We start from the raw sequence: 19769 nt of genomic DNA on the forward strand, positions 1-19769 counted from the left end.
GTCCTTACCTTCCAAAGGTGGCACCAAAGGTAGTACTACAATCTTTGAAAGTCCAACCAACAAAACAAAAAAATTTAGGCATATTTATAAAGCTTCTAGTGCAATAGAATGTTTGGTTGAAACAAAAATGCATATATACAATAAAATTATGTTTTCAATCAAAATATTGACTTTGCAAGCCATTTATACCAATATCAAAATAGACCAACACAAAATGACCACAAATAACTTTGAACTTGGAACCTTCAATTGCAACAATGATTTTGTCTTCAATATCAAAATAGACCAACACAAAATGACCACAAATAACTTTGAACTTGGAACCTTCAATTGCAACAATGATTTTGTCTTCAATATCAAAATAGACCAACACAAAATGACCACAAATAACTTTGAACTTGGAACCTTCAATTGCAACAATGATTTTGTCTTCACTCCAACCACATTGCACACCCTTTTACATTGATAAACTAAAATAATCTCAATACTTATTAAATAAATCAACTTTTGATTTTTAAATTATAAAATATTTACCTTATATCTCTATAAGTACCTTAGAAAATAAATTGAGTACCTCTACATAAATATTTTTGTTTTCCCCCTCTTAATATCTTTAATCTTTATACTCGTTTCCTTATAATTTATACTAACATAATATACTTGAAATATTTCAATTAAAAGAAAATTTTAATTGACAATTATTTCTCCTTTCTCTCTTATACTATGAAGCTGGTTGAGAAATAATTTGACACAAATATTAATGAAAATTTAATCATGATAAGAACAACAATGCTAGTAATAGTATTATTAAATTTATAAAAGATTTTACAGTGAATTCTATAAATACTTATATAACATTAATTTCTCAGACTTTTCAAAACTACCTCAAATAATTTCTTAGAATTAGCTATATGAATGATATATTATGAAACTATATAATTGCATAAACCTTAATATTCCAAGAATTCTGCAATTGCATAATCTATTTATACAGTGGCTTCATTTCTGTATTTTTTTAATGAAAGAAGATAAAGAAAAACTGTGTGAAAGTATGCAATTTGAGCAACACGGTCTCAGCATATAGTTTAAAAAAAATATTGGGTATGTGTTGATTGCTCGATTCTCGTTTACGGCTGTACGTTGATTTCTTTTTATTATGATGAATATGAAATGCTGTTAGTGTCTTCCTTTCTGCGCTTATAATTAGTTTTCAGGCTGCATTTAAGTAACACAGGCTGTTTTTAAGACGATTTGTTTTTGCACACAGCTTCCACGGAGTCTGAGGATCATCTCTCATCATGTACCACATCCCTATGGCCAATCCTTTGAAGCACTGCCATTGCAAAACCTGCTCTCTTTACAAAGTTTTATTGTGGAAACGAGGATGTTGGTGAAACTTCCAGCGAAATTTGGGTTCCCTGCATCTCTACTAGATCTCAAGTTGAATTGTTGCGGGCAGCTACCGAAAGATATCAGTATTCTGGCCTCTCTTGAGCGTTTGAATCTGGATAAGTGCCACTTGGAAGTTTTGCCTCAAGGAATTGGAGAACTCAAGAAGTTGAAGCATTTGAGCCTGCAAGACTGCACAAAGTTGGCTTCGCTGCCACAAGACGTTGGGCTGCTATCTTCAATGACTTGTCTGAGGCTACAAGGATGCACGCTTCTTCAAAATTTACCTGATGACCTGGGAAAGCTGAGTGCACTGGAAGAGCTGAGCACGAGAGACTGTGAAAATTTGAGGGAGCTACCTCAAGGATTTGGCGGTTTATCCTCTCTACAAAACTTGGACTTGACCGGATGCATCGCCTTGAAGAGACTACCAGAAAGCTTTGCGAAACTTCGGATAGAGTCGCTCAATCTGCAATCACTGCTTAGTTTAGATGAGCTTCCGTCATGTTTTGGAAACATGCCATGTCTTTCTCACCTCAAATTGATATACTGCAATTCATTATCCACTCTCCCCAATAGCTTCGTTCACTTGACATGTTTACAGACCTTAGAAATAAATGATTGCAGCAGCATTGTAGCGCTTCCAGGAGACTTTGGCCAATTAAGTTTGTTGAGTGAAATGACTGTTGAAATGTGTCCTAAACTGAAGGAGTTGCCTCATGGATTTCAAGCACTGACAGCCTTAAAAAAGTTGAAGTTGATCTGTTGTTCCAGTTTAGTGAGTCTTCCTTCAGGGTTCGGGGAGCTCATATGTTTGGAATCCTTGTATTTAGAGGGCTTGTTAATATCGAGTCTTCCAGAAGGATTCGGGAACCTTCAAAGATTAGATTTTTTACGGATACGACTTTGTTTCAAACTAGAAAAATTGCCAGACGATTTTGATAATTTAGCATCTTTGACTATGACATATTTTAATTATTGTCCCGAGTTGGACGGCGCAGCAATGGAGAGAATAATAAAATTGCGTCATTGCGATAAAGTAGATATTGGAGAAAGTGCTAAATTGATAGAGAGGTGGAAAGAAATACGGGATGAGGACGAATCTCCAATGGTTGTGCGTACCGAAGAGAAATCTGTGGTAAGTAGAGGATCCGATCTTTACATGTTTGTCTCATTTGAACTCTTTTTGAAAAATCAAATTGATATATATGACGCAAGGTTAGTATCTGTTCTGTGCAGGACTGGGAGGAGTGGACGCGCGCTGCGAGAGTGGGTTTGTTGTGTGGAAAGTGCGTAGAATTGGACAACACTACACAGCGACTGATAGAGCGGTCAACGTCCATGTTGTTTGAGGAGGGCACAGCTCTGGCAGTGATCGCCCTCCCTCTCCACATGGAATTCAATCATCACCTGCTTATACAGCGACTTGTTGGGGCAGCGATGGAAATAGCAAAGACAGCTTCTGAAAGAGGACGGCTGAGGATTGTTTATGTGAAAAGAGTAAAAGAGAAGGGCGAAACGACAGAGCAAGAGAAAGAAGAAGAAGAAGAGTGTTTTCGACAAATTTTGAAGTCGACGCCAGGCTCGTGTGCCATTCCTTCCACTGCCAGGAGGCGCCATCGTCTCATTACCAACCTTTTCTTTAACTTTGGTGGTTACAGAGCTGACAACAAACTTGCCTGTTGCATGGTGAATGTAGTGGTGGATGATAAAGAACATAAATTTGGGGGTTTTAGATATCGATTTGGCGAAGATGATATTTCAGGAGAGGCCATGCAGAGCTCAGAAAGCTCGTATAAAGAAGATATAATTTCCAATAGAATTGGAAATTTTATAGAATCCATATGTTCAGGGAAGTCTTCTGGAACAGCTGGGCCGCCTAATGAAAGTAGGTTTACAGATTTTATTCAAATATTGAATGAAAACAGTGCAGGTCACCTCATCGACAGTAAACTGAACCTGGTATGTTAATGCTATAATAATACTATAGAAATATTGTTTTCATGTAAATATATAAAAGTTATAAATTTGAAGCAAATTGATATAGACAATGTATAATATGACTAGAACAAACTTTTAGTTGCCTTCAAAATGAATGCCAAACGTTTGCAATTCACGTAATATGTTGTAAGATGCATGTGTTCAGGTACAGTTGGATCAACTAAAGAGCAATGTGGTGGGCATCTTCATAAGTGATGTAAATACGCCTGAATATATAGAAGTAGAACAGATCTATAAAGAGCTCAAATCAAAGGGTCACAATTTTGAAATGATCTGGATTCCTCTACTTAATAATGAATTTTATGGGCTTGGCACTTACGCAACGACTATTCAAAAAATGAGCTGGACAGTTCTCCCTAATCCTAATGTGGTTAAAGTGGAAAGCAAAAATCCACATTGCATTATTTTTGATCAAGAAGGAAATATTGCAAATCAAGATGCATTATCTGCAATGATATCGTGGGGTGTAGAGGCCTTTCCTTTTACCCGAAGCAAGATTAATCAAATTTTCTCAGCTATGCATGCGGAATCAAGTTTTAGTTTTCTCTTCAATAAACTAAATCTGGTAAGATGTAGTGTAGAAGCTAACTTATGCGGTGCTGAAGTAATTTTTTTAAAGATAGGTTATTATATTTTTGAAATGAATATAATTTTTTATATAAAATATTATGTAGTATTCTATGATATCTATTGTCAATACTAATTCGTACAATTTTTTTCTTTTCATTCTTACAGGTGAACAAAGAAGAAATAGAAAATAAATTGATTTTTTTATATGCAGAACCTCCTAGTTCAAAACTCAAAATGAAATTCATCTTAGAAAAATTAGAACAAGTTCATAGCAATGTTCAAATTATATATGTGGGATATCTTTTTGTGGGAGAATATGATGTTGCAATAGTCAAAGAGGTCTATGAAGATGTGATACGAGAAATGCACTGGCGAAGTCTCTCATTTGAGAATATGGTTACATTTTGGCATCATTGTAAGTATTTCATGGAGGTAGTGGAGAATTCAAATTTAGTCATGGAAGGGACACTCAAAAGACTTGTGAAGCACCTATATGTTGAAAAGAGATGGTTAGTGCTACTAGATAATGATGGATTAGTGACTGGAAGCGGATATGAAGTCTTGAAGAAAATTCTCAAACCTAATGATGAAAAGATAGATGAGTTGGATAATATAATTAAAAACGAATTGGTGCTAAGCTTACAACAAGGGAAATGTAATCAAATTGTGAGAGAATTTTTTAAAGATGAAATAACATGCCATCCCTTACATCATCAACATTCTTTATTATTACAAGACAATCAAATAGATGCTTATTATTGTTGTGATTACTATATCTGTGACATTTGCAATCTCTCAAAGGTTGTTACATGGGAACACCAAAGACTTTATAGATGTAAGACATGCAAGTGGGACATGTGCATCAATTGTTGGGAGTTATTTGCTAAAGAAAACATCAACTCCTTGATGCTTATAAAAGATTAGAATGATATGATAAGGGTGTCAATTGTTTCTCTAAAAGGAACACCTTCTATGTGTTTCATTGTGCTAGGAGAATTCTTCTCTTTTATAGAGATGCTTTATATTATTATTGGAGATTTTTTCTTTCTTATAGAGATGCTTCATATTATTAGAGTTATTTGCAAAAGAAAACTACAAATGTGCATCTCTTATGTATCTTATTTGGAATTAATTAAATTTCTTCTAAAATCTCCATGGTGGTAGAATCTTTTACATGATATGTGAGAGAAGTATTAGAGCAATTTAGATTGCTAGAAAATACAAAATAGTTTGCTTGAATTAGAGCATTGTAGATTGTTGAGAAATGGAGAGTAGTGCATCTAAATTAGTTTCAATTTGAATTCTCACTCTGCTTATATCCTCGGTGATGATATTCTCTACACAAAGGGAGAGGAGGTTCTTTTTGTCAAATTTGATCCTATGCTCATAGAATGTAATATTCAAAAATTACCAATGGCAGTAAAGGTTGTTTTAGTCCATAATCCGCAGAAAGAATGTTTAGTTCTTGATATTTTTTTTTCATACCAAAATGAAGCTATAATTAATGCCAAACAAGTAAAAAATGTTACAGCAATGATTAAAATTCAAGCACAGCCAAGAAGATTTGAAAGTGAAGAGCATAAGGAGGGTTTAAACAAATCCAATGCTTTATACTTCCCCACTGATCTTGATCAAGATTCTAAGGTAAAAATTAACCCTCTTTTTGAACTCATTGATTATGAACTAGATAACTCTAGATTGCCCATTCCTTCTTTTCATAATGGCATAAGACAAGTTTTCACTCTTGAAAGTGACTTTGAAGATATTGGAGACACTAGCAAATTTGAAATAGAGATTGATGAGCAAAAGAGGGAAAATCAGATTTTAGGCTATCATAAACAAGAAAAAGATTATCCTCATGCTTCTCATATGGCAGATTGGTCCTTATATTTTTTTTATGATGATAATTCATTCATAAATAAAATAATTACGTCTTCATTGTAAACCAAGAGTGATGATTTTTTAGTTGATGAAAATGAAGACACAAAATTGTTATCCAAAGAGGATAAGTTGGTTGAATTGGCTTTTAAAAAGAACGATGAGGTTGTTTCAATAAATAATGACTCCATGAATGACAATGTTGATAGCAATGATGACATTTTTTATTTTTCTCAGGTTAAATCTGATTTTAATCCAGATTCACTTTGTAATGATTCGTTCTTCTTCCAAGTGGATGGTGCCTATTTGTCTAAAATAGATCATGGAGGTATGGTTGGGTATACCCAAGAAGTCATAGAGGTGTATAATGATAAATGGCTCTTTGGTTGTAAGCTTATACATAAGGGCTTCTTATGCATAGGGAGTCTATATTGGAACTATGTGCTAGTTTTGAACTTGTAGGTGCTTCATGAGTATATATCCATTTTCTGCAGTGGGTCTTATTATTCACAATTCATCAATGGCTTTTGCATGAGTATGTTCAAGCATTCCTTGAGGTAGGGTCTTATGACTATGTATATACTTAGGAAGTTTTGGTGTGTTTTTAACTTAGTTTCTTTTTGGTTGTTGTCCCATTTTTGGCTTACCCATTTTTGTTGTGTGTGCATGCCCAACCTCCCCTCCACCCTTCTGCAAAGTGATACCTTATCTTCTTCCATTCTTTCTAACTCTATATCCCAATGAATAGGCATTGGTCGTCGCACAAGATTTTGGAGTTCTCTACTTTTTGCTAGAGAAAGCATTCCCCATTCAGAGCCTGTTTTTACCCCAAAATTTGAAATTTTTGTCTTCTCTTTTGAGTCTAGGCCTTCTCCACATTATGTCATTTATGTGCAAAATCCTTCTCATATTTTTTGCTAGGTCTTGAGCTCATAGTTAGCCTTTATCAATTTTTTGGGTTCCAGAGTTCCAAAGTTCCTCGATTCCCTGATTTGCCAACTTCAATAGTTCTAGTGTTCCAAAGTTCCAAAAATTTCTCATTTGCTGACTTCAAAAGACTTCAAGGGTTCCCATGTTCGGAAGTTGCATGATTTGCTGACAATCCAAAGGGACAAAAAAAACTCAAATTTTCATTTCAAAAAATTAGAAAATTCCATTTTTTTTAAAGAAGGCAAGCATAGAGCACAACAAAACAACCAAAAGGTAGGGAATAAAGGCTATAGACTTTGGAGGAAAATTTATTTTATTTAAAGAAAAATAATTTTCATCTTTCTAACGAAAGGGATTGTCATTTTAAATATTAATTTACAGAAACTAAAGGAGCAAGACGAAAAGATATAAAAATGTAAAAAATTAAAGGGAGAGAATCTAGATATTTTGATCCTCCTTGTACTTTGATGAATGAGTGAGACTCACTCAAAAGTAATTTTTGGAAATTTTGTTGTTTGATTTCTTGTAGAAAGGAGATCATTATTTTTCTTTTGGAAGCATCGTCTTTGTATAGAAGCATATAGTCTTTGTACTCTCTTATTTTGTTTAGAAAACTAAAGGAAATTTCTAAAACTTTGTATTCAGGTATATTTCCTTTTGATTGTCATTTTATTTCTAACTTTCAATCACTACTAAAAATTTTATCTGTAACATTAGATTGTGGATGTGATTATTATTAGAACTTTGAGTGTCAAATCTCCATTCCATCCAAAGGGACTGTTGTTATTTTTCTTGATCTTTTTGTGGGTGTTAGGTGAATGAATTTTGTGTCATTTATCTTTGTTCCACATTCGTTTATAAATTGTATGGGTGTTAGTTTTCCTTTCTTGCTTTTTGGTTAAAAACATACCCAAAAAAAATCAAATTATATCATAAGAGGAAGTTGTACCTCTAAAATTCAAAGGAAATTGCTTATCCAATAAGTAATTTCTCCAATTGTTAGCTTCTTGTTTTTCTTTCATATTGGGTACTAAGGAGTCATTTTAATTGTGATTTTGGGAAGACAAATATGTAAACTAACAAATCCATTAATGTGGGATCACCCCTCTACTACCTGGTCCTAGAAAATCAGCTCGAACTTTTAGGAATAGGTTTTGAATCTCTTATTTTGCCTAGATCTCTATCTATGGCATTGCTAGACATTTGTAGAAATTTATTTTTACCTTTCCTCTTCAATTATCCCTTGTTTTGCCCTAATTTCATAATTCACATCCAAGTTTCAACTAGAAAGAGGGGCAAAATAAAAACTAGTGAATCTAATGAAAATTTCAGCACTTTTGCTATTTTGATTGTGGCTAGATCTATTCATTTCACCCCTATTTCAATGTATTGTTTCCTTAAGTAAGATTAGTGGTTTTATTATCTCAATTGGTGAAAGCATGATTTTACACCATTACATTTTGGTGAACTCGATGACTTTCATGCTTATTTTTTATTTGTGGTCTCAGATTTGATATGTAAACGCTTAAACACTAGAATTTGTACTCATAAATCATAATTACAATTGAATTACATAAAGTTAGTGGTTAATTTCATGAAAACCCTAATTTATTAATCTAAAATTGACTTGTGAGTTGCATAATTTTTCACTTGTGTTTTCAAATTTTATTTGGGCTATTTCATTTTGGAATTTAATAAATCTAATTTCTCTATTTCATATATGATTACATTGTTTCTTAGTTACATGAACCAAAATCATGTGTTGCATAATGGTTTCTTCCACTTCATAGTACTTATTTTCATCCATAGTACCCTTGCATATTACATCATTAGAATTTCAAAGATATTTCCAACTTACAAATCATCTCTCAAAAAAAATATCAATTTTGTATGTTGTTTTATGTTGATATTTCTAAGAAAATGCATTACATATGTAGGTGACATAAAAGCTTTCGTCGACAATGATAATCCTAGAGGTGACATTGAAAAATATAACGCTTGTACCTCTCCTAGAGTAATTAATGTGAATGAGGAAAGATTCAATACTCATATCAATGATCTTTCTAATGTAGAGAAAGAGTTGAAGAGAAACATGAGACCATCTTCTACTCTTGTGCATACTCTAGTGCAAGGGGGTAAGATCAAAATGTTGGTGTATCAATCTCTTTAGATCCTCCTTATTCTCCTAAATCTTATCTCAATCATCAATATATATGTAGGGAAGATGATGTTATGTATTTTATTCATGATCTTTCTCCTCACATAACATTAAGTAAAGATTAAGCTTTAGATAATAAGGGCCCTCCTTCCCAACCTATCAAAGAGGACATGAATGATGATAGAAAGGAGAATCTCATTACAATGGATATCCCTTCCTCATTTACTTATCCCTTTGATTCCTATATGTATCGTTACACTACAAATTTTAAATAAATTCATGATGATAGTCCTTCACAATTGAAAAATTCTTATAGGATTGGTTATAATATAATCTCAAAACAAGGTTATAGTGGATAAGGACTTGGAAAATATGAACAAGGAATCAAAGTACCTATAAACCCTCCCTCACAAGCTAGTACAAAAGGTCTATGACATCCTCATTATTCACCTACAGATGATCTCCTGAAAGTTCAAAGGCTTAAGGAGTATTTGGCAAACATAAACTCTATCATCCATCTAAATGTGCTTCTTCCTCAAATAATTATTTATGTGTATATCATGAAACTAATGATCATCATACAAATTAATGTCCTAGTTTTCAAAATGAAATAAAAGGACTCATTAATAATGAAACTCTCAAATTAATAAAACAATCATTCTCCTTCTAGCACACCTTATCCTACATCTCAAGAGACAAGACCTACTCCTATTGACAATCAAGACAAGTTAGCTACAAGAATATTTTGGAGATTGATGTATGATAAGAATGTTGTTTTTCCCTTCATAAGATATAACAATAAGAATAAAGAAGGTGATGATTAATGTCCTTTTCATCGTTATTATTCTCATTCTCTTGTGCAAATTGTATATGTTTTAAAGATTTTTTTCAAGATCAATATGACCAGCCTCACATAGCTCTTACAACTTATCTTGCAGTTTTTCTTGGTGAAGAGGCAATGCCTTAGCACTCCATTTACCTTATTATGTTTCTCCTTACCCCATGGTACTAGTAGTTTAATTTTATTGGGAAATATTTCTTATGTGTGGTGATGCATCTTTATTTACAATCACACTTGTGCAACAACCTAATTCTTCCTTGTCTCCTTGCATGGGGGTCAAAGAAGGTATACTCTTCTTCTCTCATTTTCAAAGATTGTCTCTTCCTTTGAGTTGTATTTTTCATAACTTGATGTCAGTTTTTGCATTGAATATTTCTTAATGTGAGTACATGTGTGCTCCTTTATTGGGACCTTTTCTTTTCTTGAAGTTCTACATATTTTATATAATCTCTCTTTGGAGGTTGTGTAATCCTTCTCTATGTCCCTATACTTGGGGAGTATTGATTTCTCTCATCCTTTTTAAGGATTCACTTTTCTTTTATTGAGTGGTGTTTACCTATGATACAATGTTATTTCTTGTGTGAAGTTGTTTTTATTTTTTGAGGATTCAGTCTTATACAAGAGGTATGTATCCTTTTGTACAACCTCTTCCTCACTTGGCAATGTATGTCTATTATAAACAAACGCCTCACTTTGGGTCAAAAGTGTGTTATCCTTCATCAAGAATCTCTTTTCCCTAGAAATAAGAGAAAGGTACGAATTCTTATTCTCCTTCCTTTCTTTTGGTCAATGATGATTATTTTTTTCAAAATATCCTCTTGGAGGTAGATGTCTTTTGAGCAAAGATATCTTCCTCCTTCTCCTCCAAATGATTCCCTTTGTACACTTGTTGCAAGATATCTCTTTTACAACTATCTTTTCCTTTCTCATAAGAGTCATACCTCTTTGGCTTTGATTTATGTACATTGTTACTTAAAGGATATTTTATTGGTGTTGAAGATGTGTATCCTTGTTTCTATCTTCCTTAAGACATCAACATACCTCTATGTTGACGTCTTAAGGGGAGGCACATAAATCATCTTCTTTGTACGATATTATTTTTTATTTTATATATCTTATATGGGGTGTACATTCTCAAAACCAAACCTAACTCTTAGATGAGATGCTTACCTCCTGAAACCAAACAATGACATATGTAACATGGTGAGTTGCCTAGCATTTAACATGACTTTCTATCCTATCAATTCCACAACCACTCTTACTCTTCTCATGGATCACCTAGCACAATGAAACTTGCTAGCTTGTGATACCCATGTTCTCTCTTTTCTCCTCCCTATGGGGTCAAAAATTTGATATTTGTGGATCATGGTTCATCACTTAATGGATTTTGGTCCCCATGGATACACATGAACATTGGAGGTTGGCCTAATCAATAATTTACCTAGGGAACCCCATATAAAGGCATCCTATCAATTCATTTTGATATCCACTACCTATCCACAATATTCGTGCATCTGTCAAGAACTCATCATCCAACATTCTAAAACATTCAAGGTAGTATTTCAATCTTCAAGAATTATGGAGCAAAGTTACAACAATCTTCATGTAATCATGTGTGTTTGACTAGGTCTTTTATGTTCATGGTTTTTTCGTGCCATAACATTCAACATTTGTGATTACTTTCAAAGATAATTGAATCATTAATCTTTCTATCAACCATTGTAGATATGAGGGAATTGACTCAAGAATTGTACTCAGAGATTCTGAGAGAGTTGACACTAACAAACAAATTTATCTTTCGACAGAGCAAGAATTGGAGGACCAGTGCGAATCTCTACTATTTGATCCCAAAAAATCAGCTTGAGCTTTCAAGAACGGGTTCAAAATCTCTTCTTTTCCCTAGATCCTTGTCTGTGACTTTGTTGGACATTTGTAGAAATTTTTTTTAGCATTCCTCTCCAATTATCCCTTGTTTTGTCCTAATTTCATAATTCACACCCAAATTTTAACTAGAAAGAGGGGGCAAACTAAAAACTAGTGAATCTAATCAGGATTTCAGCCCTTTTCCTATTTAGATTGTGGTTGGATCTAAATTTTAATTTTCTTGAGTGAAATGGTTGTGGAAAAGTGTTCTAAACTAGGGGAGTTGCATAATAGATTTCAACCATTGCTGGCCTTATAAACCTCCCATTTGATCGATCGTTCTAATTTAGTATGTGGGAGTTGATTGGTGACTCCTCAACACCCCCGAGAACTCTACAAGACCAAAATCACTTCTACAAAAGAGAGAAGGGAAAAAATAACTTGTTTGATTATTGACGTAAAAATGTACATGATAGGCCTTTCTTATAAAGGCAAGATGAGAGGTAGGTTTAAAATGGATGTTGACATGTTTCATAATCCTATACAATAAGACAACTGAAATGATAAATATTAAATGATCTAGGAAACTAAAGTAATCATCAAAAAATAAGATAAGATCATGAGATAAATAGAATCAATCATCTAGAAAGACATCTAAGACCTAAATAAACTTAAGTGAGATGAAAATATCCCTTACTAAAAACTGGAGAATAAACTATATACAAGATATTTATTGGGTAAAACTTACAAGATCTTATTAACATTTACACCAGCACCAGACCAGCACCAGCACCAGCACCCCCTTTAGTGTAACTTAGGGAATATGTTTTGTAAGTGGAGGATTCGATGTTCACATGTTTTTCTCATTCAGATTCTTTTTGAGAAATCAAATACATAGTTAGTATCTGTCACGTGCACGAATGGGCAGATTAGAAGCACACTGCAAGAGTGGGTTTGTTGTGTGGGAAGTGTGTAGAATTGAATAAAACTACACAATAATTAATAGTGCGCTCAACATCCATGTTGTTTGACGAGGACACAACTGTAGCAGTGAGATCGCTCCCTCTCCACGTGGAATTTAATCATCAACTACCTATACAATAATTTGCGAAAAGAAAACACGACTTTAATGGGACGCCTGAGGATTGTCTTTGTGAAAAGAGTAAAACAGAAGGGCGAAACAACAGAAGAAGAAGATTATTTTCGACAAGTTTTGAATTGATGCGTCATTCCTTCTACTGACATAAGGCGCCATCGTCTCATTAACTATATTCTTTGTTTGTCATGGTTACGTTGTTAACAATAAACTTGCCTGTTGTATGGTGAATATAGGGGTGTATAATAATGATCATTAGTTTTAAAGAGGATGACGTTTCAGGAGAGGCCTTCCCGAGGTCAGAAAGCGTAGTTAGAGAAGATATAATTTCCAACAGAATTGAAATTTAATAGAATCTATATGTTTAGGAAAGTTTTTTGGAACAGATTGACCGCCCAATGAAAGTAGATTTACAGAGTTCCTTCAAATATTGAAGAAAAACAGTGCAGATCACCTGATCGACAGTAAACTGAACCTGGTACGGTCATGATATGATGTATATATATATATATATAAAAGTTATCTAAATACATCTTAATATATAAAAATAGAGCAGATCTGTAAAGAACTCAAATCTAAAGGCCATAATTTTGGAATGATAAGTAGAATTTTATGGGATTGGTACTTACACGAGGGCTATTCAAAAAATGAATTGGACAGTTCTTCTGAATCCTAAAATGACTGTATTAGAAAGCAAAAAATCCACATAGTATTATTTTTGATGAAGCTGGAAGAATTGCTTATCATGATGCATCATCTGCAATGATGTCATGGGATATAGAGGTATTTCCATTTAGCCAAAGTTAGATTAATAAAATAAATTGACTTTTCTATATGGTGAATCTCCAAGTTTAAAATTCAAAATGAAATTCAGGTAAGGGCAATTAGATCAAGTTCATAAAAATATTCATATTATATACGTGAGATATTTTGTTGTGGAAGAATTTGATGTTGCGACACTCAAAGAGGTCTATGAGGATGTGATACAAGAAATGCATTGGCCTAAACTCTCATTTGAGGACATGGTTACTTTTTGGTACCATTACAAGTATTTGTTTGAAGAAATTGAGTAAAAATTAGATTTGATGATAGGAGAATTCAAATCTCTTGCTAGATTTTTATTTAATAAAAAAATATGGCTAGTAGTACTAGATATTGATGGAGTGGATATAAAATGGTGAAGATGTTGTGTAAAACAAATGATGGGAAAAGAGATGAGGTGGATGTCATAATGAAGAATGAATTGTTGGAAAGTTTACAATTGAAAAAATGCAATCAAATTGTGAAAATATTTTTCAAGAATATAATCTCAACCATCCAAAGCATTTACAACATTAATTGATAATTCAAAATAAAGAAAATGAATATATGATCCTAGAATATTTTTGTAACTCATGCTATTCTTTTGATGTAGTTGCATGGCATCAACAAAGGCGATACACGTGTAATCAATGTGATTTTGATTTATGTACAAAATGTTGGATGTTGTTTGTAAAAGAACAAGTAAAAAACCCTTACCAAGGTTAAGGGAATCTAACATGTTACATATGCTCCCATGCCTTCCCCTTGTGTACTTTTGAACAAACATTCAATTTATTTTTAACATTAAATTCTTGGACACATATCTTGTATTGTTCTTTTATATGCCTATGAACCATATTTATTAAATTGATTCTTATGTATTATGAATACTATTATTCAAGTATATTATGTTCATATATGTTTCATTGCATTTTTTTTATTCGAACATAATATTTAAAGCTTAGTAATTTCAATTTCAAAAAATTAGTTAACATTTTATTTTATTTTTTTCTAGTTAAGGTGATCAAATATCTTAATCATAGCCTATTCTTATTTGATATATACTATTCTCATATGATAATTTTTTATGCAATTCTATATACCATAGAGATTATTATCTCAAATAATCAATAAAAAGGTCTTCTAAGTATTAGTTGTATAAATACATATTAAAAATAAAATTTAAATATAAGTCTAGCACTACATAGTGGGATGGTTCTTGTCATCATCGCCCTTGATTTGTAGGTTTTTATCCCATTGACCTCTACCAGCATATAGGAACATGTGGCACATCAATGAGTATCATTTGCAATTAAATTGTTGATCATTGGCATTGATGGCCACCATATATTTATGCATTTTCTCTATATTGAATGTTGTAAAATATAAATTAGTGTTGACCATGAGGCGTTAGATACTTGATGTGTTATAAATCAAATGAATTAGGATCTTCAACTTAGCATCTTCTCCAACAATTCAACATAGAGAGTGGTAGAACCTCTTGATAACATAATCTTCAAATATCTCAAGACAAAGGTTTTCTTCTCTAGAAATAAGATTTTGATTGGCTTGGCGTCTGAACCTTTGATCTTATGCTTGCAATATGAATAGACCTATAAACCCCCTTGTAGAGCTGATATGTGCCTCTAAAGGCACTAAAATCAATTGCCTTGTTTGCAACTTTATTTAGACCAAACACATCTGACATGAATCATTTCATAAAGGCAAGATCATGTACTATTGGGGTGCACTCCAATTAGAATGAAGTTGACTTGGACCAAAGGATTACAACTCTTGACAATGAAACATGGACCCACTGGACATTTGGCAAGATCATGCAACCTTCCAACTCTAACAAATCTAGAGCCTATCACCTCACGAAAATAATTAATTTCACTTCTTACAAACTTATTAAAAATGATTCAAGACGGGGCTAGCTGGTAACTAGGAAGATAGCACTAGTAAAGAACAATGCAAGAGATACAAGGTTGTAACTTAAAGGCTTGCAACCGACACTAGTAGGTCAGCTTGAAGATACAATGTAGGGCTTAAGAATAAGGAAGAAAAATCAAAGGTTTGGGACTTGGACTAATTTGATAGGGTTTAAGCACACAAGGAGCTTAAATTTTAATGTAGATCTCTAACAGAATCTTAGGAGTTTGAAAGGAAAACATACAAAGAGGAGCCAACATTAGGGAAAGGGATTCCCAATATTGATGGAATAAGTGGGATCATGGTGAGAGAAATTTTGATACCATTCAATAATATTGAAAAATGGGCAAGCAAAGGGATTATGGATCAAGGATGTAGAGTACCAAATGCATTTTTTTTTTGTAAAGTAAAATATATAATTCTAGAAGTCTATGACTCAAGAAATTACTTGGGGATTATTAATTTGATATGTCTGCTAGAAGGAAAAATAGCAAGGAAAATAGGCTGGTAGAATTTAAATGTTTTGAGATTTGTTTACCACATACCTTATACCTTTTGGGTATTATGGTATGAATGATCCTACAATTATGTGCTTCACAAATAGATTCGAGATAGATGGGAAGTGGAGTGAGGGAAACAAGTAGGGAAAACACTAAAAGCACAAGATTTTGGGATTTAAAGGAAAAGTGAATCTTTAAATTAGTAATTAAGGATGATGAATACTCGATACTAAAGGAGAAAAAGCATGTAAATGTGTAAGTGAATTACAATTGAGGCTCATGGATTACTCTTATAGATTAAGAACTAAATGTTAGATGGAGAGCTAAAATCCTAGGGCTAAAGGAAAAAACAAAGTACCTAAGTAATGAGAATTCTAAATGATTTAGATAGTTAAAGGTCTCAAACAAAAATGGAAACAATGGGTTTCAAGGAATGGAGGAAAATAATATTTGCCAGATGAAATCAATAACCCAATAAAGGCTACAAATACACGCAATCATATCTAACACTTAGAAATGAAGAACTGAACTTAGATAAATTTGCACTCGCTAATATAGACCCCAACATCACCTAGAAAGTGGCAAGACAAAGATATCACATAATAACTATTAAAAAATAAATAAAAATATTTGATTGAATATTAATGAGAGAATTTATAAGAAAAAAAATCAAACTAAAATAGAATTAGAAGTAGACTAGAGTCCTTTCAATTAGATTGGTATGGAAGGTAAAGGTTTGAAAGCACAAACATCAAGAAATGCTTCCTTGTTTTTATGCAAAATTAGAGATAGTGTTGCAAGGCTTAAAGAAGTGTAAACTTTATTAGAGAATGTTCAAAAACGTTTTTGGATAGAAAACCAACTTAGGAACCCATATAATAAGGTTTATCATAATTAAAGCTTTTCAAAATAACTTAATACAAGAAATTAATTCTCATGAATTAACAAGCCATAAACTAATCCATGACAAAATGTGTGCAAATAGTTCCATTTACTCTTCATGAAATCAATAACCTAATCCATAAAAGTAGAAAATGCAACAATCTTAGAGATAAATTTCATTACAATCTGACAATTAACACATAATTGAAAATTTCTAACATCTAATAGTTGTTCACATGAACATGTCTAGAAAACCAAAAACACAATTGGCAACTTTTCACCTTGATGATGGAAATAAAGTTATTTTCTTCATTTCCCATAACTTTCTTCATTTCCCACACCAAAAAATGTGTTGCATTTGAAAAATACCCTGGTGTTTCATCTCCCAAGCCAATTATCCAAATTTGCATAAATTTACTGTGTGGGGGACATCATCTATTCCCTACACAAGAATCATGTACCGTTTTATGACCTTCAATTCAACTACATCTAAGAAAGCTTTTTAATTCCTTTAGCTTTCATTAATTTCCTTCCCATTTTCTCACATCATCTGCCCACTTTTGCAAAGATATTGAAAAGAAGAACATTAGTCACACTTTTTAAGGTCCAAATAAAAGAGTAGAGTTGTTGTAAAGACTCCTTAAGCCTATATTCATATGTGATTTGCAAGTAGAAAGGAAACAAATCCAAACATTTGGAACTATACTTTGATGGAATTCCATACCATGGTCCAAAGCTCCCACCCATATTCCCACAGGCTAGAAGTCTACCGACAAATGAAAGTGATTAGGTCAGAAACCTTTTCTTTTTTTGGCATGTGATGAAACTCAAGAGAACAACCATAACACCAAATAGACGAGGAAAACCAAATGTGGAAAAAAAATTGGTGAGAATAACTATTAGGAACTACTATCCTAATCCAGCCCCACAAAGAAGATTTGATTACAATTTTATGAGCACCAACTCAAAAGAACACTAGTCCCTAAGCTTTTATAGATACCAATCCAAAGAAGCGCCAACCCCTAATTTAGGAGCTACAACTTCAAGGAACTATAATCCCTATTTTAAGCACCCACTTAGATTTACATACGATAAAATAAATACAAATGATTACCCTATTTCAAATGTATTTTCCAACTCTGATTGTTCTTCTCTTCAGTCTTGCTTGATGTGTCAATTTAGAACATGCTTTGCTTTTCAACTTATGGCTCTCTTTTCTTCACAACATCATCAGTTCGTTATCAGCATCCTTATGTGCCTATTTTCATATATTTATATGTGATATCCTTCTTATTTCATGTTGACCAAGACTCTATTTTTTCAATAACTCATCACAAATTTGTAAATTAGTTAGTTTCATCGCTATCATTTAAAATGATCTATACAACTCACTTTATTTTCATTCTATTTCATTCATCTACTTATTTTCTAATCATAACTCATTAAACCTGTAATTATCACACATATAAATCAATATGATTCAACAAGGTTTCACAGTTTTTCAAAAATTCTTGTTGACTCATGCAATTTCTATCATAACTCTATTTCTACGCCAAAATAATTGTTAATATATTTGATCGTTCATCAAATTTGGACCATTGGTCCACTTGGTTTGACAAAAAGGGCTTAGTTGTATTTGCCACTATTGCAGTTCCATGTGCCACATCACCTTAGCGCCTAGACTATCTCCTTGTTTCTCCATCCTGTTAACCTTCTTCTTTATTTTATATTGAAGAGACATCTCAAGGTCTCTCTTGATGTGATTAAGTCACATTGATATTGCTAAGGCCTTTTCATTGAAGAGACTTGGAAAGTCTCTTATGAATGAGCTGCTATCCTACCAATGAGCTCTCCAAATTCTTCATTACCTCGTAATGGTCTCTCATGCTACATTGAAGATACTTAGAAAGTCTTAACTTTGATAAGATGGTGTCCTATCAATATGTTCTCTTGGTCATTTGCATTACTTAATTAAGAGGACCTAGATAGTCTTCCTCTGATGGAGACATGTCATGCAGATGGGGTCTTTCATTGTGGATCAGGAGGACTTGGAAAGCCTCACTTTGATGAGGACATTTCATGCAAATGAGATCTTTCATTGTGGATTAGGAGGACTTGGAAAGCATCACTTTTATGAGGTAATGTCTCATTCATATGCATTTGTCCTTCCTTGTTCTTTTTAACTTATCAATGAATCAGTGTGACTCAAGAAGAGTGTCATCAATATAGCTTTATCTCATAAATGTAACCTTATCAATATTTTATCAACATTGTGGGTCCCACATAAGATGTCACCTGGCATGTAGACATTGTGTGGGTGCTATCGTTGTCCATATCATCATCCATGTTGATTGTTCTGACTGATAGGATCGAAATGGGCTTCTACTAATAACTCTTTTATCCTTTCCTTAACATGGCATTTGCATGTGCCATATGCAACGTTAGTATCCATATCGGTATGACTTCCTTATGTCTTGAGGATATTTGTGAAGTCACTTTGATATCATAATGTCTCATCAACCTCAACCTTCATCAACACTTTGGGTCCATATCAGTTTGCAATGCACAAGGTTGAGTGGCAAAACATGTGAGTCATAACTCACTTACTAAATGCACATCAGGCTATATTAATAGCCAATAACCTTTTCATACCATCAATGTGGGATAAAAGAGTAAAACCCCAATAATATTGTCTATCCATTCTGCACACTCTATTCTTATCTGCTATGTTTTGATTAGCCTAATCTTGAATACCATGAAATGTAATTGACTCAAAATGTTGGATGTTGACAACAATACCAACACAATAAGTTGAATGTCAATAAAAGGACTTGGAAATATTATTCCCTTCCATTTGATATAATGTAGTTGATGAATACTAAGAGGGGGGGTGAATTAGTATACCCAACAATTTTAACAAACACTTAA

The 19769-nt window shown here is 33.1% G+C and overlaps 1 protein-coding gene across 1 annotated transcript in view; it reads left to right on the forward strand.

Annotated features, from left to right (window-relative positions):
• Positions 1–2568, forward strand: part of LOC131053405 (disease resistance protein TAO1-like) — a 210073-nt gene extending 207505 nt beyond the window's left edge. Inside the window, exons 9-10 of the mRNA XM_059212943.1 lie at positions 1268–2428; positions 2536–2568. Of these exons, the coding sequence (XP_059068926.1) occupies positions 1268–2428; positions 2536–2568 (1194 nt within the window). The remainder of the gene's footprint in view (positions 1–1267; positions 2429–2535) is intronic.
• Positions 2569–19769: the final 17201 nt, after the last annotated feature.

Source organism: Cryptomeria japonica, chromosome 10, assembly GCF_030272615.1.
Source record: "Cryptomeria japonica chromosome 10, Sugi_1.0, whole genome shotgun sequence".
Taxonomy (NCBI): Eukaryota; Viridiplantae; Streptophyta; class Pinopsida; order Cupressales; family Cupressaceae; genus Cryptomeria; species Cryptomeria japonica.